This window comes from Haemorhous mexicanus, chromosome 5, assembly GCF_027477595.1.
Source record: "Haemorhous mexicanus isolate bHaeMex1 chromosome 5, bHaeMex1.pri, whole genome shotgun sequence".
In the NCBI taxonomy this organism is placed as follows: Eukaryota; Metazoa; Chordata; class Aves; order Passeriformes; family Fringillidae; genus Haemorhous; species Haemorhous mexicanus.
In genome coordinates this window covers 76022352-76048872 of record NC_082345.1, presented here as the reverse complement: position 1 = coordinate 76048872, position 26521 = coordinate 76022352, and the positions used below count along the sequence as shown (strand labels likewise).

At 66.0% G+C, this 26521-nt stretch overlaps 2 protein-coding genes across 5 annotated transcripts in view; one reads left to right on the top strand and one right to left on the bottom strand.

Moving 5' to 3' along the window:
* Nucleotides 1-18617, bottom strand: part of FLNC (filamin C) — a 29286-nt gene extending 10669 nt beyond the window's left edge. For 2 of the 4 annotated variants that reach the window (XM_059847696.1, XM_059847699.1), the window contains exons 1-29: nucleotides 17490-18617; nucleotides 15521-15769; nucleotides 15145-15242; nucleotides 14596-14746; nucleotides 13929-14047; nucleotides 13717-13794; nucleotides 12949-13111; nucleotides 12061-12261; nucleotides 11523-11660; nucleotides 11039-11165; nucleotides 10514-10650; nucleotides 9515-9708; nucleotides 9251-9364; nucleotides 8865-9008; nucleotides 8359-8482; nucleotides 7800-7960; nucleotides 7567-7657; nucleotides 7185-7354; nucleotides 6485-6602; nucleotides 5617-5879; nucleotides 4697-5294; nucleotides 3888-4061; nucleotides 3214-3376; nucleotides 2402-2562; nucleotides 1781-1948; nucleotides 1188-1311; nucleotides 943-1099; nucleotides 547-736; nucleotides 41-64 (exon numbers count right to left, since the gene is read on the bottom strand). In XM_059847696.1, coding sequence (XP_059703679.1) covers nucleotides 41-64; nucleotides 547-736; nucleotides 943-1099; nucleotides 1188-1311; nucleotides 1781-1948; nucleotides 2402-2562; nucleotides 3214-3376; nucleotides 3888-4061; nucleotides 4697-5294; nucleotides 5617-5879; nucleotides 6485-6602; nucleotides 7185-7354; nucleotides 7567-7657; nucleotides 7800-7960; nucleotides 8359-8482; nucleotides 8865-9008; nucleotides 9251-9364; nucleotides 9515-9708; nucleotides 10514-10650; nucleotides 11039-11165; nucleotides 11523-11660; nucleotides 12061-12261; nucleotides 12949-13111; nucleotides 13717-13794; nucleotides 13929-14047; nucleotides 14596-14746; nucleotides 15145-15242; nucleotides 15521-15769; nucleotides 17490-17826 — 4936 coding nt within the window. In that variant the 5' untranslated portion in view covers nucleotides 17827-18617. The remainder of the gene's footprint in view (nucleotides 1-40; nucleotides 65-546; nucleotides 737-942; nucleotides 1100-1187; nucleotides 1312-1780; nucleotides 1949-2401; nucleotides 2563-3213; nucleotides 3377-3887; nucleotides 4062-4696; nucleotides 5295-5616; nucleotides 5880-6484; nucleotides 6603-7184; nucleotides 7355-7566; nucleotides 7658-7799; nucleotides 7961-8358; nucleotides 8483-8864; nucleotides 9009-9250; nucleotides 9365-9514; nucleotides 9709-10513; nucleotides 10651-11038; nucleotides 11166-11522; nucleotides 11661-12060; nucleotides 12262-12948; nucleotides 13112-13716; nucleotides 13795-13928; nucleotides 14048-14595; nucleotides 14747-15144; nucleotides 15243-15520; nucleotides 15770-17489) is intronic. The other 2 variants (XM_059847698.1, XM_059847700.1) reach the window with 1 other exon arrangement.
* Nucleotides 18618-23058: 4441 nt separating this feature from the next.
* OPN1SW (opsin 1, short wave sensitive) lies at nucleotides 23059-25841 on the top strand. The gene is made up of 5 exons (XM_059847694.1): nucleotides 23059-23401; nucleotides 23986-24154; nucleotides 24309-24474; nucleotides 24833-25072; nucleotides 25565-25841. Exons 1-5 carry the CDS (start codon nucleotides 23059-23061, stop codon nucleotides 25685-25687), a joined length of 1041 nt encoding a protein of 346 aa, XP_059703677.1. The 3' UTR covers nucleotides 25688-25841.
* The last annotated feature ends 680 nt before the right edge of the window (nucleotides 25842-26521 follow it).

Here is a 26521-nt window from a genome sequence, read left to right as displayed (position 1 = left end):
CCTCCTCCCAGCCCCCCAACTGCCCCCTGGCACCACTTACCCAGTCCATGGCCCCCAATGGATACTGCAAGAAAGACCAGGGAGAGCGGTGAGAAGGGGTTGGGGGGCTGGTTGGGGGGCCGGGGGTGCCGAGGGGGCCGGGGGGCTCCAGGGGGGCCGGCACATCCTGTCCTGGGGGCACCCGCTCATCCCCACTGCGCCGTGGGGCAGGTCTGGGGGTGGTGGGAGGGGTGCTGAGGGGCAGCAGTGGGGCAGTGGGTGTGCTGGGGGGCAGCCATGGGGTGGTAGGGGGTAAGGCAGGGCAGGGGTGTCTGGGGTGGGTGGTGTGGGACAGCAGGGGGACACTGTGGGTCAGCATATGGATGTTGTGGGGCAGGAGGGGATGCTGTGGGGCAGGAGGGACGCTGTGGGGCAGGGAGGGATGCGGTGGGCCAGCAAGGGGACATTGTGGGGCAGTGAGAGGATGCTGTGGGTCAGCAAGGGGATGCCAGAGGCCAGCAAGGGGATGACATAGGTCAGCATAAGGACACTGGGGGGCAGCCCCACCTGTGACAAGGCACTTGCTGGCATCGCCAGAAGGCACGGCAAGGACCCGGAAGGGCGATGCAGGGATCTCGTCGCCCCCATACTTGACAGTGCTGGTGTAGCGCCCCGGCACGTCAGGCACGTAGGACACTGTGTAGGTGCCGTCCCCGTTGTCCCGGATTGATGCCTTCTTGGGCTGTCCTTCGGGGTCCTGCAGGAAACCCCCATCAGTGCCCTGTGCTGGGGGCACCCTGTGGGGCTCAGCACCCCGGGATGTGGGGGAAAAGGCACCATGTGGGGCTCAGCACCCATGACTCCCCCCTGCACTGACCAGGAGCTGGACTGTGAACAGCCCATCCTCAGTGTGCCCCCCCCACAACCCTCACACTGCCCCACGTTTCCCCCTCACACACTGACCAGAATCTGCACCGTGAGCAGCCCCTCGCCGGCGTCGCGGGCGTCAATGGTGAATTCCACAGGGAGGCTGGCAGGGATCCCTCCTGCACTCAGCCCGGGGCCGCTCGCCCGCACCTTGCTGGCATCATGGGTGGGCAGTGCCGTCACCTTGAAGGGGCTGGGGGAAGCAGGGAGTCAGGAGGGTGCCGGGATCTCCAGGCTGTGTGGAGGATCCTGTCCCGTGCCCACCTGAGGTGGGGTCTCACCTGCGTGGCACCTCCTGCCCCCCGTACTTGACAGACACGGTGTAGGGCCCATCAGTGGCTGGGGTGTAGGTGACCTTGTGGGTGCCATCACCGTTGTCTCGGATCTCCACTGGCTCCGGCAGCCCTGTGGGGCAGTGGGACATGTGGGGTGGGGGCATGTAAGGCAGGGAGACGTGTGGGACAGGAGGACGTTGGGGGTGTAGAGCAGCATGTAGGGCACAACCTCCCTGGGTGGATCTGAGTATCCACAAGGAGGGCACCCCATGGAGTTGAAGTTGGACACCCTATGAAGAAAGGCGTCCACAGGGCTGGACATCCTATGGGGTAGGACACGCTATGGAGCAGGACATCCACAGGCAGGACACCCTATATAACAGGGGACACCCTGAGGCTGGACACCCTTTGGAACAGGGCATCCATGGTGCTAGACAACCCAGGAGTCAGGACACCCCAGGGGGCAGGACTCTCCATGGACCATGGGATCCAAGGGCCAGGACGTCCTACAGAGAAGGACATTTAAGAGGCAGGACACCCCAGAGGTCAGGACGCCCCACGAGACACAGGCCCCCCCTGCCCCCCATGTCCCCACGTACCAGTGGGCCCCAGCAGCGTCACCTCAAGGGCTGCACGTCCTGCGGCACTGACATCCACGGTGAAGCTCTGGGGCAGCCGTGCACGGACACTGGGGCCCAGCCCTGGCCCTGAGCATGTCACCTTTGAGGCGTCCACAGCATCCCGCACTCGCACCCGGAATGGGCTCCCTGTGTGGAGAGAGGGGGTCAGCATGGGGCAGGTGGGCATGGGGGCGGTGTGGCCACTGCCAGTGTGAGTGTGGGGTCAGTGTGGGAATGGGGTCAGTGTGGGGATGGGATCAGCATGAGGACAAGGTCAACATGGCCATGAGGTCAACAGGGGCACAGGGACAACGTGGCCATACAGTTGGCGTGTCCATCATGTGCATGGACACTTTGTGGGGCCAGTGTGTCATAAGGTCAATGTGGCCACGGGGTCAGTGTGAGCTATGAGGACAACACCACGACCATCGGTCAGTGTGGCAACGGGGGTACCAAAGCCATGGCCATGGAGACAGCAAGGGCAGGGGACAACTTGGCTGTGTGGCCACCATGGGTGGCATCACCACAGTGAAGCCCTGTGACCAACAGATGACAGTCAGGACATCTCCCCCCACCCCCCATCCCTGTGTCTGCCCGCACCGGGGATGGGGTGGCCGCCGAAGGTGATGTTGACGTCGTAGTCACCAGGCGTGAAGGGGACATACTCCACTGCGCAGCTCCCGTCCTTGTTGTCCTTGCAGGACATCTTCGCCTCTGAGGGACCCTCGATGGCCAGGCCCAGCCCCCCAGTGCCCGCGCCCCTGCGGACACGCCACCACTCAGAGACAGGCATGGTGGGGCTGGGGGGAACAACTGCCATGGTGGGGAGATGGAGGTGCCACCTCCCTGGCAGAGGTGGCACCTCCATGGCAAGGGGACAGAGATGATATCCTTGTGACATGGGATGGAGATGGCACTTTCATAGCAGGGGATGGAGATGCCTGTTTGGTGACACGGGATGGAGGTGACACATCCTCAGAAAAGGACACGTGGTAGAGGATGCAAGAGGTTGGGTGTGGGACCTCTGTGGCAGAACGTGAAGATGCCAGAGCGGTGGCATAGGATGGAGGTGGCAGGCTGGTGACATGGGATAGAGGTGGGACATGCACATGAAGGGCACAGGTGCAAGAGGACAGTGGTGGCACTTCCACGACAGGTGATGGAGATGGTGGTTTGGGACGGAGGTGACATCTCTGGGGGAGGAGTCCATGGGTGTGAGAATGGAGGGTCTCAGGGTTGGTGCCCACCTGGTCTCCACACTGAAGCAGGGAGCCATGCCCACCCCGAACCCCCAACACGGACAGCATGGGGGGGTCCGTGGGTGTGGAATATGGCTTGGGCAGGGATTTGGAAGGCAGGGGCTGGGGCCTTTGGGGAGCAGGGCTGGATTGAGGCTGGGGGTCAGTGCCCACCTGGTCTCCACAGTGAAGTGGTTGGCTGTGCCCACCAGGCCGCCCTCCAGGCCAGGGCCGTGTGCCCGAACGCGTGTGGGGTCGCAGCCCTCGGCCACCCCCACACGGAACGGGCTCTTGGGGACCGCCACATCATCATATGTCACCTCCACCAGGTGCAGCCCTGCGACAGGGACACCATCACACACTGCCCAAGGAGGGGGCACAAAGGGTCTCTGGGCTGGGGATTCTCAGGAGATTTTGGGGGTCCTTCAGTGGGGCTTGAAAGGTCTTGGGAGTTTTGGGGGATCCCTGGATGAGGTTTTTGGGGGAAGCTGGGAGTCCCTGGTTGGGATCTGGGGGTGTCTCAGTGGTCTTGGGCCTTCCTGGCTCTGGGGATCCAGTGGGAATTAAAGGGGGGGGTCCCCACTTGGACATGGCATGGGAAGGTCCCTCTCTGAAGGTCCCTTATGAGGAATGGAGGATGCCTGGCCAGGACTTGGGGTCCTGGAGGGAAGTTAGAGTCTGGTGTAGGAGCGGAGTCCCTGGGGGAGCTCATGGTCCCTGGAGGTTCCCAGGGGGTTAGGGGTCCCTAGGGGTCTGGGAGTCCCCTGGGGATGTCTGTGTTCTGCAAAAGGGTCTGGGGGTCTCTGGGGGCATTGGGGCTCCCAGGGGGGTTGGGGGGTCTCCCTCACCCTCCTCGAAAGGTGTGTACTCCACGCGGTAGGTGCCATCGCCAAGGTCAGTGACGAAGGTGTCGATGGGGGTCCCTGAGGGGTTCAGCACCCGTGCCCGGACGTGGGGTCCACCGGTGGGGGCCAGTGCCCGTGCATCCACAGTGAACTCAGTGCCCACCTCCCGCAGCACCCCTGTGGGGTACAGGGTGGTCAGGGGGGCCCAGAGCTCACCTGAGGGTCCCTTCGTGCAGCCTCTGAGAGCCCACGACCCCCTCGGCACACACAGGGGCTTCAGGGGGGAACTGGCACACCCTTGGGGTCCCACCCCACAGCCCCTGCACCCCCAGAACTTCCCCCAGGAATGAGGGGAAAACCATGGGGACCCCTAAGTCGTGGTGGTGGCAAGGGGGACAGGGGGAGGAGAGATCACCTGTGGGATGCCCAGGAGAGCCCCCATTAGAGGGGATGCCCATGGGGAGGAGATGTTGGTGACCATGGGAGTGTCCATAGTCACTGGGTTGTCCATGCAAGGGGGAGTAGCCCATGGAGGGATGTCTATAGGGTGCCCAGAAACCCCCACATGAGAAGAGCTGTCCATGGGGTGCCTACAGGGACGGGATGCCCATGGGGCTGGAATGCCTGTGAGTGGGGATAGCCACAGGGATGGGGCGCCCATGGGGAAGCTCATGGAGGGGAGATGCCTGTGGTGGTGTCCACAGGGGTACCCAGGAGGAAGAGATGCCCTCAGGGACGGAATGCCCCTGGGGAGAAGGAGATCCCCACCCACGGGAAGGAGCCTGGTGAGCCCTGCACGGCCCCTCCCTCACCTCGCGGCTCCACGCCTTTGCCGTAGACCTTGACGCTGCTGGTGTCCACGGCTGGGTCGACGGTGACGTGCACGGGGCAGTTGGGCACCGGGAGGCCGCCGTAGTTGATGGTGATGGTGTAGGCGCCAGCACAGGCCGGAGTGTAGGTGATGGCGTAGGTGCCGTCGCGGTTGTTCTGCACCAGCACCTCGGCCTTGACGCCGGCCTCGGAGCGGATCTCGATGGTGAGCTCGGCCTCGCCGGCCTGGGAGCAGTCCACGGAGAAGACGGCGGCCTCGCCCGCACGGCCGCGCTCCAGCCCCGGCCCCGAGGCGGTCACTTTGGCCGGGTCGAAGGGCGCCGTGACCGCGGCCGTGAAGGGGCTGCCCGGGATGTGGCGCCCAGCAAAGAGGATGTTGATGTGGTACTCTCCGGGCGCCGTGGGCAGGTAGGACACGGCGCAGGAGCCATCCCCGTTGTCCTGGCACTCGATCTTGGCCTCACAGGGCCCCTCCACTGTCAGCCCCAGCCCCCCACTGCCCGCGCCCTGCGTGGCAATGGAGAAGGGTGCTGGGACCCCAACACGGCCGCCCTTCAGCCCTGGCCCCGAGGCCACCACCTGCAGACACAGGGACACACAGGGGTCAGGGGGAACACAGGGACAGGAGGAGGTCAAGGGGACACGGGGACATGTAGGGGGCAAGGGGAACACAGGGACAAGTGGGGGTCAGTGGACCCCCATGTGACTGCCCTGCAGCCCCAGCCCCGAGGCCACCACCTGCTTGCACAGAAACATGTGGGGGTCAGGGGGACATGCAGGAGTTATCGGGGTATAGGCACGTTTGGGGCTTGTGAGCAGCACGCAGGGCTCAGGAGGGCAGAGGGACACTCGGGGGCTGGGACACACACATCCCTGCTGCACACGCGTGTGCCATGCTCACCTTGGAGGGGTCAGGGGGCAGCAGAGCCTCCACAGGGAAGGGGCTGCCTGGAACCGGGTGCCCATCGTAGCTGACCTCGACACGGTGGGGCCCCTCCTCGGAGGGTGTGAAGGTGACGGGGTGGGGGCCCCCAGGGGGTGCAGGCCCCACTGTGCAGGGCACGGGGCGCCGCGAGGGGCCCGTCACCTTCACCTCCAGCTGCCCCTGGCCTCCTGCACCCTGGGCCTCCACCTGGAACTCCTGCACCTGCCCCACCTCTGCCTCTGCAAGGGAGTGGGGGGTCAGAGGGGCACCCCTCACCCTGGGGTGCCCCCAGACCTATGGAGAACCCCATACCCAGATGTGTCCCCCAGATCCGGGGCAGGGCGTGTGTGTCTGTCCCAGGGTGTGTCACCTCCACCCAAGGGTGTCCTCCATATCCAGGGTATTGTTTCCCCACAGGGTGTGTGTCCCCCCATGCCCCCACCTATATCTGTCCCCAATATCCCGGTTGCTCCCATGCACAGGCAGTCCCAAACCACTCCTACTAGGGTGCCCCCCAACCCCCCCTTGGGGCCCCCAAGCTGCACCCCATAACGAGGGTGTGTATCCCCCACCCAGGTACCCCTACATGCAGCGTCCATGCCCTCATGTGCCCTCACCCCATGCTGAACCCCACACTCAACAGTGCCCTCCCCCAGAGTGCCCTCACATTCAGAGTGCCCCCCCAGACTGATCCTGTCACCCAGATGTCCCCCCCAAGGTCTCTTCCCCCAGGGTGCCCCCAAAGCTCAGGTGTCCCTTCCAAGGCCCGCCCCCCTCCACACCACATGCAGGGCGCTCCCCTCCCTCGGGGTCTCCCCACCATTCCCCCAGTGCTGCCACTCACTGCTGTTGAGCCCCTGCACCTTGACCTTGCCCAGCTGCAGGGGGGGAGCCACAGTGACGGGGAAGGGGCTCTTGGGGATGGGGTCCCCCCCATAGGTGACCACCACGGACAGGGGGCCCTGCGGGAACAGTTCCACTTCAGGGTGCTGCCTGGGGACCCCACACAGCACCCAGTCGTGGGGCAGAGGGCAGACCCCCAGGGGACGGTGCTGGGGGATTCCAAGGGGGTGCCAGGGGACACATAGCCATAAGGCCAAGGGGGGCTGGGGGTCACCCATGGCTGCTGGGGAGGGTAAATTCCAGGGATGGGGGAATCTGTGGACCTGGGGGTGCCCTGTGTTGACAGGTACACATGTGGGGCTGCAGCTGCCCCAAGGGGGTGCCCACAGAGGTGGGGTGTCCACAGAGGTGGGGGGTGTTCATAGGGGTGGGTTGCCCAGGAGCTGGGGATGCCTATGGGGAGGAGGTGCTCATGGGGTGCCCCTATACACTGGGCTCTGGGTGGGTCTCCCTGCGGGAGCCCAGGAAATGAGATGTTGGTGAGGGGGCCCATGGGGGCCTCTCCTGGGTACCCCATGGGCCAGGGAGCCCCTCTACATTGGGCATTCCCCCAGGGGGTGACCCTGTGGGTTGGGATGCCCAGACTGGTTGAGGTGCCTCCATGGGAGGTTCCCCCGGGTCCAGGTGCCCCCAGCACGCACCTGCTGCAGCGGGGTGTACTTGACAGTGTAGGAATAGTCGTGATTGTCGATGACCTCGAAGTCAGCAACAGCTGGGCCAGGCCCCGACCCCACGAACCGCACGTCCAGGGGGGCCTTCCCCGCCCCCCGCGTCTGCACGCGGAAGTGGGTGGGGGTCCCCACCTCCACCCCTGCACCACATCATCAAGTCACTGCAGGACCCACAGCAACCACGGGACCCACAGTCCCTGCCCCACAGCACCCAGAAGTGGGTGGGGGTCCCCACCTCCACCCCCGCCCCCCAGTGTCAGCTACCATGGGACCCATGGCACTCACAGTACCTGCCCCACAGCACCTGTCACCCCCACCCCATGTCGCCCAGCCCACCCCACTGGCCCCTCACCTGTCCGGCTGAGCCCAGGTCCCTCGGCTTTGACCTTGCTGGCGTCGTGGGACGGGTCCACCTTGATGCGGAAGGGGCTGGAAGGGATCTCCTGGGGACCGAGACCAGGGCACAGTGACACGGGGGCACCAGAGCGTCAAAACCCTGGCCCCACCTGGCCCCTGGGGGCTGGGGGCACCCCACAGAGGGCAGGACAGACCCCAGGGGATGTGGGGCAGTGCCAGAACCCTGACCTGGTTGGCAAAGAGCACCATGATGGTGTAGAGCCCCGCGCCCGGCGCGGTGTACTTGACCGTGAAGGTGTCGTTGTCGTTCTTAATGATGTCGAAGTCGATGTCAGCCTCCAGCGGCCCCACCACGCCCGGGGCACACTTGATGCCAATGCTGACGTCACCTGTGGGGGCGGCCGGGTCAGTGGTCCCCGCTCCCCAGGGGGACACCAAGGACTGGAACCGGGCAGCTGGGGCAGGGGGCTGGATTGGGACTGGGGGTGATGGACAGGACCAGGACTGATGGACCAGGATCAGCAATAATGGACCAGGGAGGCAGGTGCAGGAACAGGGATGCAGGCCCAGGAATCCTGGACTAGGGACAATGGACCAGGATCAGAGATGTAGGACCAGGACCAGAACTGATGGGCCCAGAATGAAGGACCCTTGATCCAGGAATGATGGAGCAGGACTGGCAGTAATGGTCCAGGACCAGGGGTGCAGGACCAGGGGTGCTGGCCCAGGGACACAAGCCTCATGCCCACAGAGGAGTTGCCAGGGTGCTCCCAACCATTGCACCCACCCTGTCCAGCCTCACTGCAGTCCACGGTGAAGTAGGTGGGTTCGTTGGCCTTCAGCCCCGTCTTCTCCACACCTGGCCCATGCACCTTCACCCTGCTGGGGTGGCTGCCCTCACCCACGCTCACCTGCGGGCCCACAGTGTCTCATGGGGCAGGGGCACAGACCCCTCTTTCCCTGGCACCCCATGGGACTGGGACCTCCAACCCCACCACTGGTACCCTGCCTCCATCCAACCACTCCAGACTCCCATCCCCAGCACTTCATGGGACTCCCAGCCCTACCCCAGCACCCTACAGGTCTGGGACCTCCATCCCCACATCCAGCACCCCATGGGACCCCCATTTCCATCCACATCACCACATGGGCCCCCAGCCCCATCCTGACCCCCACCGGACTCCCATGCCCCACCTCTGACACCTTAACACCCTCCATGACTAACACTCCCTCCCTACACCTGAAGGGACCCCCACGGCCACCCCAGCACCCATGGGCCCCCACGACACCCACACGGAAGGGGCTGTTGGGGGTGTTGACGCCCCCCCAGGCGACGATGACTGTGTGCTTCATGGCCTTGGTGGGGACGTAGACACAGTGGAAGGTGCCGTCACCGTTGTCCTTCACCTTGATGTCAATGGGGAAGCCCTCGGCGTCCTGTAAGCAGCAGGGGGGAGGTGAGGGAGCCCAACGGCACTCAGCGTTGGCCAGTGGCACCCAAGGGTGCCCAATGACACTAAGCACTGGCCAATGGCACCCAAGGGTGCCCAACAGCACCCAATAGTGCTCTAGGTGCCAAACAACACTAAATGGAACCCAGCATGGTTCAACAGTACTCAAAGGTGTTCAACACCACCCAATGTCACCCAGCAGCACCCAACAGCCCCTAGAGCTCCCACCTGTGCATAGAGCTTGAGGGGCCCCCTGCCAGCACCACGGGTGTCAATGGTGAACTCGGCCGGGCGATCCACGATGCAGCCCGTGGGCTCCAGCCCTGGCCCGAAGGCCTTCACCTGTGGAGAGGGGGGGTTAGAAGGATGCAACGGGGTGCTGGCACCCCCAGCACCCACAGGTGAAGTGTAACGGGGCAGAGTGGGGCACAGCAGGGCACTATGGAGCACAAGGGCACAACAGGATCCGTGGGTTGCCGTGGGTCGCAGCACCTTGTCAGGCCAGGAGTCGGGGGGAGCAGGGCGGATATCGGCCATGAAAGGGCTGTCCCGGATGTCCTCGTCGTCACAGACCACGTGCACAGCGTAGAGCCCTGGCTCCGTGGGCCAGTAGCGCACATCGCACGAGCCATCGCCCTTGTCGTCGCACTCGATGCGCGCCTGGGACGGGCCCTCGATGGAGAACCCTGGGGGCACCGCAGCCACCGTTACCCTGGGCCTGTGCCACCACCCCCGGGGCTTGTCCTCGTCCCCCCTCTGGGCCTGTGCCACCACCCCCGGGGCTTGTCCTCGTCCCCACTCTGGGCCTGTGCCACCACCCCCGGGGCTCGTCCTCGTCCCCCCTCTGGGCCTGTGCCACCACCCCCAGAGCTTGTCCTCGTCCCCCCTCTGTGCCCATGCCTCCAGTAAGGTGACACCTAACATGTCCTTATGTCTCCCCAGTGGGTCCCCCAGACCATTGTCCCCTCTCTGTGACCCTGTCCCCTCAGTGTGGCACCACCCATGTCCCCCTGACCCCTCTGAGGCCACCCCCAACCTGCCCCATGTCACCACCTCTGCATGTCACCACAGCAGTGGGGGACCCCACTCTGGTGCCTTACAGGTGCCCATGCTCCCGCCTGTCCCATGTCCCCAGGTGCCCATGCTCCAGCCTGTCCCATGTCCCCAGGTGCCCATGCTCCAGCCTGTCCCATGTCCCCAGTGGGTTTTCATGCACTCCATGCCCTAGTCCCCACCACACTGACACCCCCCACAGTGCCACGTTGCCCCATGGTGCCCCCCATTCTGTCCACGTATCCCCAACAGGGTGTCACCCACTCACGCCCTTGTCCCCACCACATAGCTCCCATCCTGTTCCCACCACAGGACCCCCAGCTCTGTCCCCATGTCCCCACCACGGTGCCCCTGACCCTGCCCCCATGCCCCCCCCTTCAGGGCTCACCCAGGGTCCCCGCCACAGTGTCCCCCACCTCCACGTCCCCCCCTGCTCACCAAGGGTCCCCACTTCAGTGCCGACGGCCTCCACCACGAAGTCTGCAGGGCGCCCCACGACCCCGCCCTCGAGCCCCGGCCCCCAGGCCCGGACCTTCTGTGCCCCCGGCTGGGGGGACACCTGCACCTCAAATGGGCTGGGGGGGACAGGCAGGTGTGAGGGGGGCTGTAACACACCTGTACACCCCCCCGCCACACACCTACACCTCAAACGGACTGGGGGTAATGGGAGGGAGGGGATTATGCTACACCTGCACACACCTGCACCCCCCAGTCCCCCCAAATATGTCCCACCCCTGGGGGGACACCTGCACCTCAAATTGGCTCGGGCAGATGAGGGAGGGCTTGTACCCCACATACACCCCACGTTCCCCAAACCCCCACCCCAGGGGTACATCTGCATCTCAGATGGGCTGGGAGGGTGGAGGGGCAGTGAGGGGCGGGCTTGTACATCCCCCCGCCCCCCCTTCCGCACAAGCCCACGCCCCTCCCTTCCCCCTGCCGGGCCCAGTGCTGGACACTGACCTGCGGGGGATGGCGTAGCCACCCCAGGTGATGGACACCTGGTAGGTGCCGGGCACGCGGGGCACGTACTCGCACTCGTAGACGCCGTCGCCGACGTCCCGCACTGTCACCGGCTCCTCCGTGCCCCCTGCGGGAGGGGGTCAGATGGGGCACCCACCCCAGGGGCACCCCCAGCCATCCATGCACCTCCCATGGCGCCCCCAGCCCATGCTCAACCCCAGGATAGCCCCCAACCATCCCGCCTCCATGGACAACCTCACGGGACCCCCGCCCATGCACCCACCTCCCCGTGGCCACCCCCACGGTGTCCCCCAACCCTAGACCCCCATGGATCCCCCACCTGTATCCATCCCTCCATGGGGGACCCCCACCCGTACACTCACCCCATGGGGCCCCCCAGTGCGACCCTGCCCACATCCTTCCAGTGGCCCAGCCCACGGTGCCCCCAGCCTGCCAGCCCCCATGCTCCCACAGTGGCACGTACCTGGTCCCCGCAGTGTCACCCGCAGGTCCCCACTGCCCGCGCCCCGCGTCAGAACCTTGAAGTCGGCCACGTCCTGCACTCGGACCCCCCGTGGCTGCAGCCCCCTGCCCGTGGCCCGGACCGCCGAGGGGGTGCAGGCTGCAAACTCCCATTAGCACCACCGGGCACCAGGGGGACCCTGGGGAACCCCAGGGACAGGAAGGGGGGGTGTCCCAGGGCTGGGAGGGGCCCATGGGGAAGCCTTGGGGATGCCCTTGGGACAGGGGAGGGCCATGGTGTCCTCAAGGGCACAAGGAACCAACCCCTGGAGACACTCTGGGACAGAGGTGCCAGAGGGACAGCCTGGGGAGTGTGAGGGGACCATGGGTTCACCCGTGGTTACTTATTGGTGTCATGGACCACCATGGTCACCACTGGGTGCCCTGGGGCCACCATGGCCACAGCTGGGTGAGGTGGGGCCACTGATAGGTGTCATTGTCATGGCCACAGTGACCACAAATGTTATGGAGCCACGTGGGGACCCAGGAGGGAGCCTCACCTTCAGCCACATTGACAGTGAAGGGGCTCCTGGGGACCTGGGCGCCAGCGTAGGTGACACAGATGGTGTGTGGCCCTTCGAGGACGGGCCGGTAGGTGCAGCGGAACACGTTGTCCCCCTTGTCCTCCAGCATCACCTCCACTGTGTCCCGTCGGCCCTGGGGGTCCGTGATCACCACCCCCACATCGCCCGAGCCAGCCCCTGTCATCACCAGGACACACGCTCAGTCCCACGGCCAGGCCACCATCAGGACATGTCCCCAGAGCCACCCAGCCATGCCATGGCCCTGTCACTCTGACATGGCCCCACGGCCACCAGACCACCCATGGCCATGGCACAAGAAGGACACAGTCTTGGTGCCACTTGCCATGCCATGTCCCTGCCACCATAAGACCACCCCATGGCCATGTCACCACGAAGGGGGGGCCCCAGAGCCACCAGGTCATGCTACGTCGAGGGCACCTTAAGGACACTTTCCCAGAGCCACCTGGCCATGCTTGTGGCCCTGGAATGAGAAGGAGGTGTCCCCAAGCCACCCTGAGATCATGCCATGGCCCTGCCACTCCAAGGCCACATCCCCAGAGCCACGAGGCCACCCCAGGCCATCATGAGGACATGGACAGTGCCAGCAAGTCATGTCACAGCCACACCACCACAAGGACACGTCCTCAAAGTCTCTGGGTCATGCCATGGCCCTGCCACCACGAAGGCATGTCCCCAGTCTCTGGGTCATGCCATGGCCCTGCCACCACGAAGGCATGTCCCCAGTCTCTGGGTCATGCCATGGCCCTGCCACCACGAAGGCATGTCCCCAGTCTCTGGGCCATGCCATGGCAACCCCACCCCAAGGACATGTCCCCAGAGACCCCCAGCCCCCCGGTGTCCCACCTGCAGTGTAGATGTCGAAGTAGGTGGCCTTGTTGGCCACGTTGCCCACAGGCTCCAGGCCGGGGCCGCGTGCCGTGACCTTGCTGGCGTCGCCCAGGGCCATGCCCACGTTCACCCCGAAGGGGCTCCCGTCGATGTTCTGCCCCGCGAACAGCACTGTCACCTGCAGGCGCGGGGACATCAAGGGTGTCAGGGGACCACGGCCCCCACGGCCGCACCACACCCCAGGGACAACCCCCGTGGATCCCCACGGAGACAGCACCTGACACACCCCAGGGACACCCCTAGGATGGCAACCTGAAGAGGATCCCCCCAGCAGTGACCGCCCCCAGGGACTCCCTATTGTCCCTTCCAGGGACCTTAATGCAGAGGACAGCCAGGAATCCCAACAGGACACTCCAGGGTCCCCCATCACAGCACCTCCCCCCAGAGACTTCAATGTGGCACCCCAGGGACCCTACAGGGCAACCCAGGGCCACCCAGTGCTGTCCCCAGGGACCCCAAGGGGAGCCCCCCAGAGATCCTTAGGGACCCCCTAGGGACCCCCAAAGCCCACTGTGCCAGGTGTCCCCCATTCCCCTTGGGGGGGAGGTGTGGGGGCCACCTCTCTGAGATGTGGGGGTGTCACGAGGGGGTGTCACGGGGGGGTGTCACGGGGGGGGGGTGTCATGGGGACATCACAGGGGCGTGTTATGGGGGTATTGCAGGGGGTGTCGCAGGGAGGGTAGCACAGAAGGGTTACCTTGGGGGGGTCAGCAAGGGGCTCACCTTGTGCAGCCCCCCAACCTTGGGGACGTAGGTGACGCTGTATGTTCTCTTCTTGTCATTGTTGGGGACCACCTTGGCCTGCAGTGGGAAAAGACCCCAAAATTGGGGGAAGGGGGGGGGTGACACAGAGCTGGGGCACTGGGTGGGGGGGGGGGGTCTCACAGAGAGGGAGACTGGGGGAGTCCCCAGAGGGGGGCCAGGGCCCATTGTACCTCCTCAGTGTGTCCCTCAGGGTCCTCAACGTAGACCAGGACCTCGCCCATGCCCGCCTCGAGGGTCTCCACTGTGAACTGGGCAGGGCGCAGCACCACATTCCCCTGGGGCTCGATGCCTGCACGGGGGGGGGGGAGTCAGGCGGGACCCCAGCCCTCCAAAACCCCCCAGGACTTTGGGCCCCAGGTTGTCCTTGGTGGTAGCAGGGGAGTGCAGAGTGTCAATGGTGGTTTCCTGAGTACGGGCAGGTGAGCCTGACAGGACTTTGAGGGGTCCCTGCTCACAGGGGAACTCCTGGGGAGCCCTGGGTGGGGAGTGGAGACCCTGGGGTTTTCCTCAGGTGTCCCTGGGCACAGTGACACTACAGGACTGGAGAGGAGTCCCTGGGCTTGGGGGTGGGTCCCTGTTTTACTCTCACACCCTGACAGCCATAGCCCCCAGGTGCTCTCCTGTGCTGGGCTGCAAAGCCCCCCATGTCCCCCACCCGGTACCCCGCCCCGTGCCCCCTGTGCCCCTGAGCTCCCCCTGCGTGGGCTCCATGCCCCTTCTGTGCCCCAGTCCCGCCTGTGCCAGGTCCCCAGCCCACTGGTGCCCCCACAAACCTCCCCGCTCCTGCCCCCCTGTCCAGGACCCCAGGTGCCCCCCGAGCCCCCTCAGCCCCCGTACCGGGCCCGTAGGCGCGCGCGCGGCCGGGCTCGGGGAGTCGGGGGCGCACGGGGGCCCCCGGCCGGAGCTTGGCCTTGGGGAACTGGGACAGGTACGTCATCACCGAGTGCTCGTCCACGTTGGGGTCCACGATCTCCTCGGGGGCGATCACCTGGCGGCAAGCCAACACCTGTCAGACCCTCCTGGCACCCCCACCCAGGGGGACCTGCCGGGGACCCCCCACCACGCACCCCACTACCAGGAGAGGCCCCTGACCCCTGCCTGACCCTCCTGAGACCCCAACGCCCATCAGACCCTCCTCGCCGTGCTGGGGACACCCCCCACACCCACAGCCCTACCACACCCACAGGTGCCATGGGGTACCCCAAATGCCCCGGGACCCCGGTGGATCCCCAAGGACACCCCCCAGACACGCCCTTGCACCCCCAGCATCCTCTCCCAGTGCCCCCCCCACCGTTCCTGTCCTGCACCATACCTGGGCAAGTGCCAGTGCCCCCCCATGTACCTGGGAGACCCGCAGTGCCCCCCAGGCCCCCTCCATGCCCATACCTGGGGGACTCCCAGCCAGTCGTCTGCCTGCTGCATGGCCTCCCGAGCGTTCTGCACCGGCTTGTTGGGGTCCCACTTCTCCCAGTCTGGGCACAGACCTGGGGGACCAGAAGGGTCAGGGGCGCACCCCCATCCTGATCCCCGTCCTGATCCCGGTCCTGATCCCCGTCCTGACCCCCCTTCTGCATCTGCTGCCCCCAGCATCTCCATCGGTGCCCCCCGAGCCAGCCTGCACCCCGTACCCCTGCACCCCTGCCAGCTGCCCCCTGTGCCACCCGCTGCCCCCCGCCCCCTACTCCCCCCTCCCCCGGGGCGCAGTTTTCCCCCCATTTGTCCCTCCCACGCCCCCCGGCCCCCGCCCCTCCGCGCTCCTCACCCGGGGCGCAGTTGTCCACCAGCGCTCCCAGCGCTTTCCCGTCGCGCCAGTCGCGGTTGAAGTTGGTGATGGGCAGCTGCGGCACCTTGTGCTGGATCCAGCCCAGCAGTCGCTGCTTGGGGGTCTGGTGGCGGCCTTCGTCGTCCTCCTCCTCCTCCCACATAGGCATCGAGATGGAATAGTGCAGGATGAGGGTCCAGATCAGCCCCAGGATCAGCTTCAGGTTCCCGTCCACGATTGCTTTGCTGTCTGTGGGGGAGAAACGGGGGGGGGGGGGGGGCTGAACCCCGAGATCCCTCGGGACTCCCCCCGGGGTACCCCGACATCCTGTGGGACCCGCAGGAGGGACCCCCTCGCCCTGACAGCCGCGGGATCAGCCTCAGGTCCCGTGCCGGCTGTCTGCGGGAAGGGCCGATAATGGGAGGGCCCGCCTGGGGCACCCCGGAACCCCACAGCACCACCACAGGGACCCCTGACACCCCGACACCCGCGGCACGACGCGGCGGACGCCAGCACCCGTCCCGGGGCACCCCGACACCGCCGGCAGTGCCACGGGACCCTGCACCCCAACAGCTGCCTGGGGACATCCCGGGCCGCAGAAGTGAGGGAGGACCCCACGGCAGTGCCCCCCGTCCCCCCCGAGCGCCCACACCCTGCAGGGACCCCAGCACCCGCCGGGAAGCGCCCGGGGGGGCACAATCCCGGCCGCACCCTGGAATGCCACACCCCTGACTCCCAAGGGATTCCTGGAGTGCCACCATGGGGAAACTGAGGCAGGGGAGGGCTGGGGGGAGGGGGGCCCGAGGCATCCCGGTCCCTCCCCCACCGCCCTGCGGAGCGGACCCTCCCCCGCTCCCTTCCCCCACCACTTCCCCCCACGAGCGATCGCGTTTCAGGGAGGAAATGGGGGAGATGGGGGAGCGGGCGGGACAAACCCCTCCCCGCCGGGAGCTCCGGGGGGCAACACCTGGGAGGTGCCCAAAACTTGGGGTCACACCTGGGGGTCTCGAGAGGGGGCAAAGACACGCGTGGGAGGGGGAGGTGACACCGCGGGAGGGGGGGCTCTCGCCCCCCCCTTGTCCGGGCGTGCGAGGGGGGCCGTGCAGGGGCGTGAGCGCCGGGGGGCCGCCAGCCCTGCCCCGTGCCGGGGGGGTCACCCTGCAGCTGTCGGCTGGGGGTGGGCGCTGAGGCCCTGCGAGGGGTGGGTGCGTGTGCGGGCCGGGCCCCCCCGCGCGTGAGCTCAGCGCCCCGGCCCCGGGCCAAGCGTGAGCTCAGCCCCCCCGCACGGCCCGGCACGGGCCGGACCCCCCCGCTCCGCACGGCCCTGCGCGGGTCGGGCCCGCACACCGCACCGCCCTCGCACACTCGCCCCTTGCACACTCGCCTGCCGCCCCACCGATGCCTCCAGCCTTGCACGCCCACCCCCATTCCCACCCCTCCACCGCTCTCGCACACTCATCCCGCTCCTGCTCGTCACCCCTCCCCTTGCACATCCATCCCCATTCTCCTCTGTCCATCGGCCTCACTCTTGCACACATCCTTCATTCCCATTCATCCATCACCCTCCTCTTGCACGCTCACCCACAGGCCCATCCTCATTTGTCCATCATGCCCCTGGCACACTCATCCTTCACTCCACTCCTCCATTCCCCACCCTTGCACTCTCACCCTATTCACACCCATCCATCCCTTTACACACTCATCCATGTCCTCACTTGTCCACCCCTGCCCTCATACACCCACCCTCAATTTCCCATCCCCCCATCACTCCCACCCTTGCACACTCATTCCTCATCCTCATTTGTCCATTGCCCTTGCACGCTCACTGCCAGCCCCATCCTCACTCTGCAGCCACAGCCACCCTCTTCCCAGGGCACCACCCCTGCCCCTGCCCTTGCACACTCACCGTTCCCGTTCCCCTTTCCCCCCTCACACTGTCCCCCCTGCCCACCCACCAAAGGACACTCACCAATGGACACGAGCTTGATGTGCTCCCGCTCCAGGAACTCGAGGGCCACTGAGACGTTCTCCAGCTTCATCTGGCGGAAGTTGGGGCGCGGGTGGTGCTTGCGCCCCATCTTCTTCTGGCTGAGCACCTCGAGCAGCGCGATGAGGCGCAGCCCGTCGCTCAGGTCGCGCTGCAGGTCCACGATGCGCTTCTGCACACACTTGAGGTGCTCGTTGCACCAGCGCGTGAACGTGTTCTGCTGGATCTTCTTCCAGGGCGCGTCCTCCGCAAGGTCCTTCTCGGTGGCCGGGAGCTCCTCGGGGTCCTCACCCGGTGCTGCCTCGTACGTAGAGTTCATCCTGGAGGGGTCGGGGGGTCCGCGATGGGCAGGGGGGTTCCTGGGTGCTGTGGAGGGTCCCGAGTAGGTGGGGGGGGAGTCCTGGGTCACTTGTGGTGCTGGGTGGGGGTCGCGGGTCAGTCCCAGTGTCCCGAAGGGATCCTGGTACCGTGCGCGTGGGTCCCAAATCGGTGCCGGTGTCCTGTGGGGGTCCTGTGGCTGCCCGGGCTGGTGCTTCTGGGTCGCGGTGGCAAAGCTGGGACTGGGGGCCGGTGTCCTGGGTCACAGCTGGTGTCCCGGCTGGGGCCCTGGGTGGGTTCTGGTGCCCGCTATGGGTCCCGGGGCTGCGTGACGGCGTCCCGGGTCAGCCCCGGTTCCTGGGTAGGGGTCCGGGTGGGTGCCTGTGTTCTGGATGGGGTCCCAGTTCCCGGCGATGGGGGACGGTGTCCTCGGTCAGCCCCGGTGCCCAGGGAGGGTCCCGGTTCCCGGGGTCAGTACGGGTGCCTGAGGACGGGGACCCGTCTCAGTCCCGCTGTCCCGAGAGGGGTTCGCTGCTCGGTACCGGTGTCCTGGGTAGGCGTCCCTATTGCCGGGGTCAGGGCTGGTGTCCTGGGTCTGTCCCGGTGCAGGTTCCCGGTGGTGGGGCTGGTTCCCGCTGGGTTCCGGAGCGGAGCGGCGGGTCCCGGAGGGCTGGGGGGTCCGGTAGGTTCCCGGCTCGGTTCCCGATTAGTTCCCGGAGCGGCGGTTCGCGGCGGGGTCCTGTGTGTTCGCGGTGCGTCCCAGGAGCGTTCCTGGGCCAGGGGCGACGGCGGCAAGTGGCGGGGCCGGGGGGCGGCGGCGGCTTTAAGCGCTGCCCCGGCCCGGCCCGCCCCGTCCCGGGGAGGGACCGAGCAGGAGGGACGGAAAGACCGCCCGACCGGCCGGGGGTGGGGGGCCAGGCCGTCGCTATTTACAGCCCCGGCCTCACACTCAGACCCCCAGACACCGGCACTCCAAAACCGCCGGACTTCGGCACTCCCCAAACCTCGGACCCCCGGACTCCGGCACCCCCAGAACCCCGGAATGCGGCACCTCCCGAAACAAAAGATCCCAGCACACCCCGGAGCCCCCGACTTCGGCACTCCTGGACCAAGGCTCCCCCGAACCCCGGCACCCCCGAAACCCCCAAACGCCGGCAGTTCCGAAACCGCACAGACATCAGCACCCCTAAACCTCTGACATCCCTAAAACCTCTGTAACCTTAAACACCGGCACACCCAAACATCGACACTCACAAACACAAACACCCCAAAACGCTGGCACCCACAGACTCCCAAACACTGGCACCCCAACACCCCAAAGCTCCCCAAATTCCCTGAAGTGCAGTGTCACAAACTCCTAAACTCTGGCACCTCGGAACTCCCTGCCCCAGACATTGGCCCCCCCAACCTTTGCACGCTGAACCACTGGCAGCCTAAACTTCAGCACGCTCAAACCTAAGCACCCCCAAACCTCGGCCCCCAGGTACGCCAGCCTCCCTACATGAAACACTGGTATCCCCAAATCCCAGCACCCAAACACCCCTGAAACTCTGGCACCCCAAAATCTAGGCACTGCCAAGCTCCAGAATCCACCTCCAATAATCCCAAATACCTGCAACCTCGACCCCCCAAAACCTCAGCACCCTATAGCCCTGGCACCCCAACACCCTGTTATCCTGATGCAGCTGTACTCGATACCCCAACACCGCAGACACCCCAATACCGCAGCCCCCCACAGTGCAACGCACCCCAAACACCCCCAAAGACGCCCCCCAAACTTCCTCAGAACCCCCTCACTCATCCCTTCTCCCTTGGGAACCCCTGGAAAACTCTCATAAACACTCTCCCCCAGCCCCGAGGGGCACAACCGAGATCCCTCAGACCCTCCCAGGATCCCCTCTGGGGAAGCCCACTGGGACCCCTCCCCAGAACCGCCCCCGCCGTGGAAGCCCCTCCAGCCTCCCCCGGCTGCGCCCCACTCCCCCCAGTGACTCCAGCCGCGGGTCCCCTGGTCGTGCCTCAGTTTCCCCATGGCAGTGGCCCATGCCTGGGCAGGGGGTTTGCTCATATTTGGGGTGCGCCCTGAACCCCGCTGCCCCCCGAATCTCTCTTGTGTCTCCCCCCATTCCAGACACCCTCGGCCTCCTCAGCACCCTCGGGAGGACGGGGGGACACTTGGGTGACCCACATCTGGGTCCTTTGGGGGGGCGCTTTGGGAGTATCGTGTTCCCCCTGTTCCGGTGCCTGCCCTGGAAGCTTCCAAGGGGAGGGGGGGTGGCGGTGCGGGTGCACCCCGAGGTGACAACGGGTGACAAGGGGTGACGTGGGGGGGTGACGTGGGGGGGGTGACGCGGTGGCGCCTGCGCCAACACCTAAAAATAACCTGCCGAGTCAGAGCCACGCAGCGGCACCCAAAATACCCGGGGGGGCAGGCGGGGGGGGCACCCCCAACACATCATCACCCAAAATACCCCGGGCAGGGGGCACACAACGGGGGTGGGGGCGAAACGCGACAGGGGCCCCCAGCAGAACCCCCAAACCCATGGCAGGTGTGGGAAGGGGAGCAAGGGGATTGTGGGGGAGGGGGTCAGGGTGGGCTGGGAGGTGGGGTCGGGATGTTTAGGGGGGTCCAGGGGGGTCTGAGCAGTCAGGGCACTGCGGCAGGGTCAGTGCAGTCCAGGATGGGGGTTCAGGATGCTGCTGGGGTAGGTCAGGGGGACCCAAGGGGGTCCCAGAGCCCCCCAGGATCTCGGGTTTGCCACAGCCGGAGCAGAGGAAGATGATGGTGGAGGCCACGATGAGGGGACAAAGGACCTGACCCTGCCAGTGTCTCCTGGGGAGGGGACATAGGGCAGAGCCGCTGCTGCCTGTGCTGACACCCTGAGCCCAGTGTCCCTCCAGCCTGTGCCTGGCGCTGGGCACCTCAGGGTCCTCAGGGTGGGGTGACATGGGGAGGGGTCCACCGGCAGCCTGGGGCACAGAGAGGGGAACAGGGGACACTGGGGACATGGCCATGGGGACAGGGGGGGCAGGGCTGAGGGGCATAAGGGACAGGAGAACGAGGGGTACGTGGGCAGAGGGATGCAGGGAACGTGGCCATGGGGACAGCAGGGACACCTGTGGGGCCACACCCAGGAGGGCACAGGAGCAGCGACTGGGAGGCCCTGGAGTCCCGTGAGGGCCATGGGGCTGGAGACAGAGCTGGGGGGGCACAGGACCCGTGTGGAGGTGTGCTGCTGGTACCGGTGGGTGCTCCCAGTACCGGTGGGCACCGGTGGGCACCGGGGGTCCCGGCAGGGCTGGCGGTGCTGGCACTGCAGTTCCAGAGCTCCACACCCAGCACCTCCTGCTGCCGGGGGGAGCGGCTGCTCGGCAGCACCCCGAGTCCCTTCCCCACTCCGTGGCAGCCATCCCAGAACCACAGAACCACAGAACCCCAGGACCCCTGAGGCTGGAAAAGCCCTCCCAGCCCATCCAGTCCCAGCCGTGCCTGGCCCCCCTTGTCCCAGGGCCCTGAGTGCCACCTCCAGGCCTTCCTTGGACACCTCCAGGGATGGGCACCCCAAAGGTCCCTGGGCAGCCCCTGCCAAGCCTGACTGTTGCCATCGTGCCCTGGCTCTGCCACGGCCCCCCAGGCCCTGCACTGTGTCCCCCCCTGTGCAGCCCCGTGACCGCAGCTCCGCAGGGGACACGGCGAGCACACGGGGAGGGACAGGGCGTCCCTTTGTGGGGTGTCTGTCCCCTGCAGCACCATCTGGGGGTGCCTCTCCATGGGGATGCTCAGTACAGCACCAGCAGAGCTGAGCTGACCCAGCACAGCCCAGTACAGCCCAGTATGGCCCTGCTGAGCCCAGTACAGCCTGGTACAGTATGACCAGACCCAGTACAACCCAAGAGGACACAGTACAGTCCCGTGGCACAATACAGTGCAGTACAGCCCAGTGTGGTCCAGTACAACTCAGTACAAACCAGTACAGCCCAGGACAAACCAGTACAGCCCAGGACAAACCAGTACAGTACAGGCCGATATGATCCAGTACAGCCCAGTAAAACATGGGCTGTGGGTTCAGCCCACCCAATCCCCCTGTTCCTCCCCTGGCCCCATCCCTGGCCCGGCCCTGAGCCCTCCGGCCCCATCTCTGCCTCAGAGCTGGACAGACCCCCAGGGTGCCCCAGGGTGGGCACCCCACACACACTCTCCAGGGCCACAGCGTTCCCTGGACGTGTCCCCCTTCCCCTGACTGCGCTCCCGCTTCCCTGAGGGTCCCCAGTGCCACAGTGAGGTCCCTGCACTGGCCTTTATAGGCACCCCCAGCCCGGGGGGGGCCCTGTAATCCCCCCCTAAGCAGCTTCTGCTCATCCTTCCTGTTCCCCGGGGGTGCCACAGGCTGGGGGAGGGAAAGAGGGGGGAGGGAGGGCAGGAAACGCTGGGAGTCTTCTGGGACTTGAGTCCCCGCAGCACACCCCCAAAGTGACCCCCCATCAATGACCCCCCGGCATCGCACCCCAAAATGAACGCCCCCTCTCAGACACCCCCCCTCAAGCAGTGCCCCCCCAGTCTTCCCCCCCACCCCTTGATACCCCCAGACTCCCCCCACCTCACTTGGGGTCTGCCCAGCACAGGGATCCCCCAAGCCCAGAACTGGGGACAATTGCTTGAGGGGGGGAGACACTTGGGGGGGCACCCTGGGGTGCTGGGGTGGGGGGCAGTGGGTGAGCTCATGAGGGAAACCCCGAGTCCTTCCCAAGGCATCCAGGACTGGGCCATCCTGGGGGAGGGGGATCAAGGCTGGAGAGACCTGGGGACCCCTGGGGACACCTGGCCATTCTGGGGGTGACGAGGACAGAACATGGGGACCCCTGGGGCACACAGAGGACCCTGATGTGGTCAGGACTAAGGTTGGGGACCTCTGGCCATTGTGGTGGGACCAAGACTTGGACTTGGGACCACCTGGGGACACCTGAACACCTCAGGAAGAGCAGGATCAAGTTTGGAGACCCCTGGGGACCCTCCCCATACCCAGATGTTGGAGGGAGCCCTTCTGCCCCTCCCAAATCCTCCAGAGCACCGGCAATCGGCTCGACCCGGCTCAGGGGGCCGATTAGGGGCTGAGCCCGGTTTAGCCCACCCTAATCCCCAAGTTTGGCCGGGCTGAGCCCTGATCCCCCCTAAGCAGCTTGGGGGCGCAGGGTATATCAGGGGGGTGGGCGCCCCCCCCCCTCCACCGCCGCCATGGACGAGGAAGAGTTCTACCTGTTCAAGAACCAGTCGTCGGTGGGGCCCTGGGATGGGCCCCAGTACCACATCGCGCCCATGTGGGCCTTCTACCTGCAGACCATCTTCATGGGCCTGGTGTTTGTGGCGGGCACCCCCCTGAACGCCATCGTCCTCATCGTCACCATCAAGTACAAGAAGCTGCGGCAGCCGCTCAACTACATCCTGGTGAACATCTCCGTCAGCGGCCTCATGTGCTGCGTCTTCTGCATCTTCACCGTCTTCGTCGCCAGCTCCCAGGGATACTTTGTCTTCGGGAAGCACATGTGTGCCTTTGAGGGCTTTGCGGGGGCCACCGGAGGTACGAGGGGACCGTGGGGGCACTCAGGCTGCTGCGGCCACAGACGATGGAGAGACCACTGGGGGCTACTGGGGCCAGAGTGGCCACGGTGATCTCCTGGGGCTGGGGGAGTTGGGGTGACCACCACGGTCTGGTAGGGCTCAAGGTATGGTTGGCCACCACATTCTGCTAAAGCTTTAGGAGTTGGGGTGACCACCACGGGCTGCGGGGGTGCCAGCATTGGGGTGACCACTGTAATCTGGTGAGACTCCACAAGTTGGGGTGACCACTGGGGTCTGGTGGATCTGGAAGTGGGGGTGCCCATTGTGTTCTTCCAGGACTGGGGAAGTTGGGGTGATCATTGTGGTCTGGTGGGGCTGAAGGTGGCAAAATGGGTCAGGGCCATGTGTAGGGTTGAGCCCCATGATCTCTTGTGGCTGGAGGAGCTGTGGCGACCACTGAGGCCTGAAGGGAGGGGTGATCACTACATTCTGCTGGGGTCGTAGGACTTGGGGCGACTCGGGGGGCTATGGGAATTGTGGTGACCCCTCGCCCTGGTGGCCACGGGCGGTTGTGTGAGGCCAGGGGTGGCCTTGTTCCCCCAGGGATGGTGACAGGGTGGTCCTTGGCCTTCCTGGCCTTTGAGCGCTACATCGTCATCTGCAAACCCTTCGGCAACTTCCGCTTCAACTCCCGCCACGCGCTGCTGGTGGTGGCGGCCACCTGGATCATCGGCGTCGGCGTCGCCATCCCGCCCTTCTTCGGCTGGAGCAGGTGGGACACAGGGGGCGTGGGGGGCAGGGGTGGAACAGAGTGGCAGGTGGGGGTGCCAGGTGAGTGTCTGAGGCACCAGAAGTGCCACGGGGCACTGTGGGGGCACCGGGGGGTGCCCCACGGTGCAGAGCTGGGGCTGAGCACAGGTCTGCAGGTACATCCCCGAGGGGCTGCAGTGCTCCTGCGGCCCTGACTGGTACACGGTGGGCACCAAGTACAAGAGCGAGTACTACACCTGGTTCCTCTTCATCTTCTGCTTCATCATCCCCCTCTCCCTCATCATCTTCTCCTACTCCCAGCTGCTCAGTGCCCTGCGGGCCGTGAGTCCTGGGGGCACGGGGGGGCACAGGGGACATGGGGGGCATTGGGGTCAGGCACACCTGTGGCTGTGAGCGAGGGATGGAGAGTGGAAAGGAGCTGGGGGGCAGGAGGGAGGGAGGGAAGGAGAGAACAGGGATGGAGAGATGGAGAATTGACTGTGAGCAGGGAGGGAGGGAGAGGTGGCTGGAGGGATGAAGGGATGCAGGAAGGGAGGGGAGGTTACTTGGGCTGAAGACTGTGCAGGAGCACAGGCACGAGGATGGGCAGGGGACTGGGCAGGGGTCAGGGGGCTGCACAGGGGACGGGCAGGGGGCCGGCAGCCCGGGCAGGCCCAAGGTGTGCCCGTCCCTGGCGCAGGTGGCGGCGCAGCAGCAGGAGTCGGCCACGACGCAGAAGGCGGAGCGGGAGGTGTCGCGCATGGTCGTGGTCATGGTGGGCTCCTTCTGCATGTGCTACGTGCCCTACGCGGCGCTGGCCATGTACATGGTGAACAACCGCGAGCACGGCATCGACCTGCGCCTCGTCACCATCCCTGCCTTCTTCTCCAAGAGCTCCTGCGTCTACAACCCCATCATCTACTGCTTCATGAACAAACAGGTGACACCAGCGACACCGGGACAGCCGCAGAGACAGCGGAGGGGGACACTCAGGACACAGAGGACACCCAGGGACACCTGGTGATGGGGGCATCCAGGGTTGCCCAAGGATATCTGAGGACCTGGGACACTCAGGGAGACCCAAGCACGGGGAACACCCAGGGATACCCATGTGAGGGGACACCTCAGGACACTTGGATAACGGGACAACATTGGCAAGGGGGACACAGAGAAGATGGAGACACCCCAGGACATTGGGGCAGTGGGGACATGCAGGGGTGCTCAAGGACATTTGGGGGACCAGGGACACCTGGGGATGGCGCATCCAGGAACACTTGCACGGCTGGGGTTACCATGACCCCATGGACAGGAGATGAGGCCAGTGTAGCATCTGAGGGTGTGAGGACAGTGCCAGGGCAGGACACAGGAGCGGTGGGACCCCAGGCTGAGCTGCCCCCTCTCCTGTGACCCCGTGTCACCTGTGTCCCCGCAGTTCCGCGCCTGCATCATGGAGACGGTGTGCGGGCGGCCCATGTCCGACGACTCCGACGTGTCCAGCTCGGCCCAGCGCACCGAGGTCTCCTCCGTGTCCTCCAGCCAGGTCGGCCCCAGCTGAGGGGCTCCGGCACCGCCCCAGCCCCCGGGACCCCTGGCTGCCCCCCAGCTATCCCCAGCTGCCCCTGCCATGGGGCTGGCTCTGCCCTGGGGGCCGGGGGCCCCGGCCAGCCTAGGATGTAGCGCGGGTGGGACAATAAACCATGGCCGCGGTCTGAGAGCAACAGGGACCTGCTGAGCACCTGGGACCTGTGGGACAGGGCACCCACGGCACGGGCGACCAGGGGCAGCCCTGCCCCACAGAAGGGTGGCAACGGGGGAGCTGGGGCTGGCTGTGCCACATGGTGGCATGGGATGGAGGCCTTGGTGGAGCAGTGCCCCATGGCTGGGTGGGATGGGGGTCCCAGGGGTGGCTGTGCCCCACTGCAGGGCGGGACAGGTCCTGGGAGTGGCTGTGCCCCACGGCAGGGACAGAGGGTGGGTGCCAGGAGAAACTGTGCCCCACAGTGGGGCAGGATGGGTCCCAGTGGTGGCTGTGCTCCACGGTGGTGCCATGGTGGGATCCTGCTCCCTTGTCCCCCTTTAGGCCTCACATGCAGGAAGGGCAGGGAGGTGGGATGGTGGCACCTATCTCCATCTGTGGGGCTGGGGTGGGACCTAAGGGCTCCCATCCACAGGGCTGAGCTCCCCATCCATGGGGCTGGGCCCCCCCTCTGTGGGGTGGGGGTAGGAATGAGCCCCCCCATCCATGGGGCTGGATTCCCTCTGTGGGGCTGAGCCCCCAGGCCCCAGGGGCAGAACTCCCACAGGCCTCGTGTGATCCCACATCCCCAGCCAGTTCCCCCCTCCCCGAACCCTTCTGGGTCAGACCAAGGGGGCTCTCCCAGATCCTGGT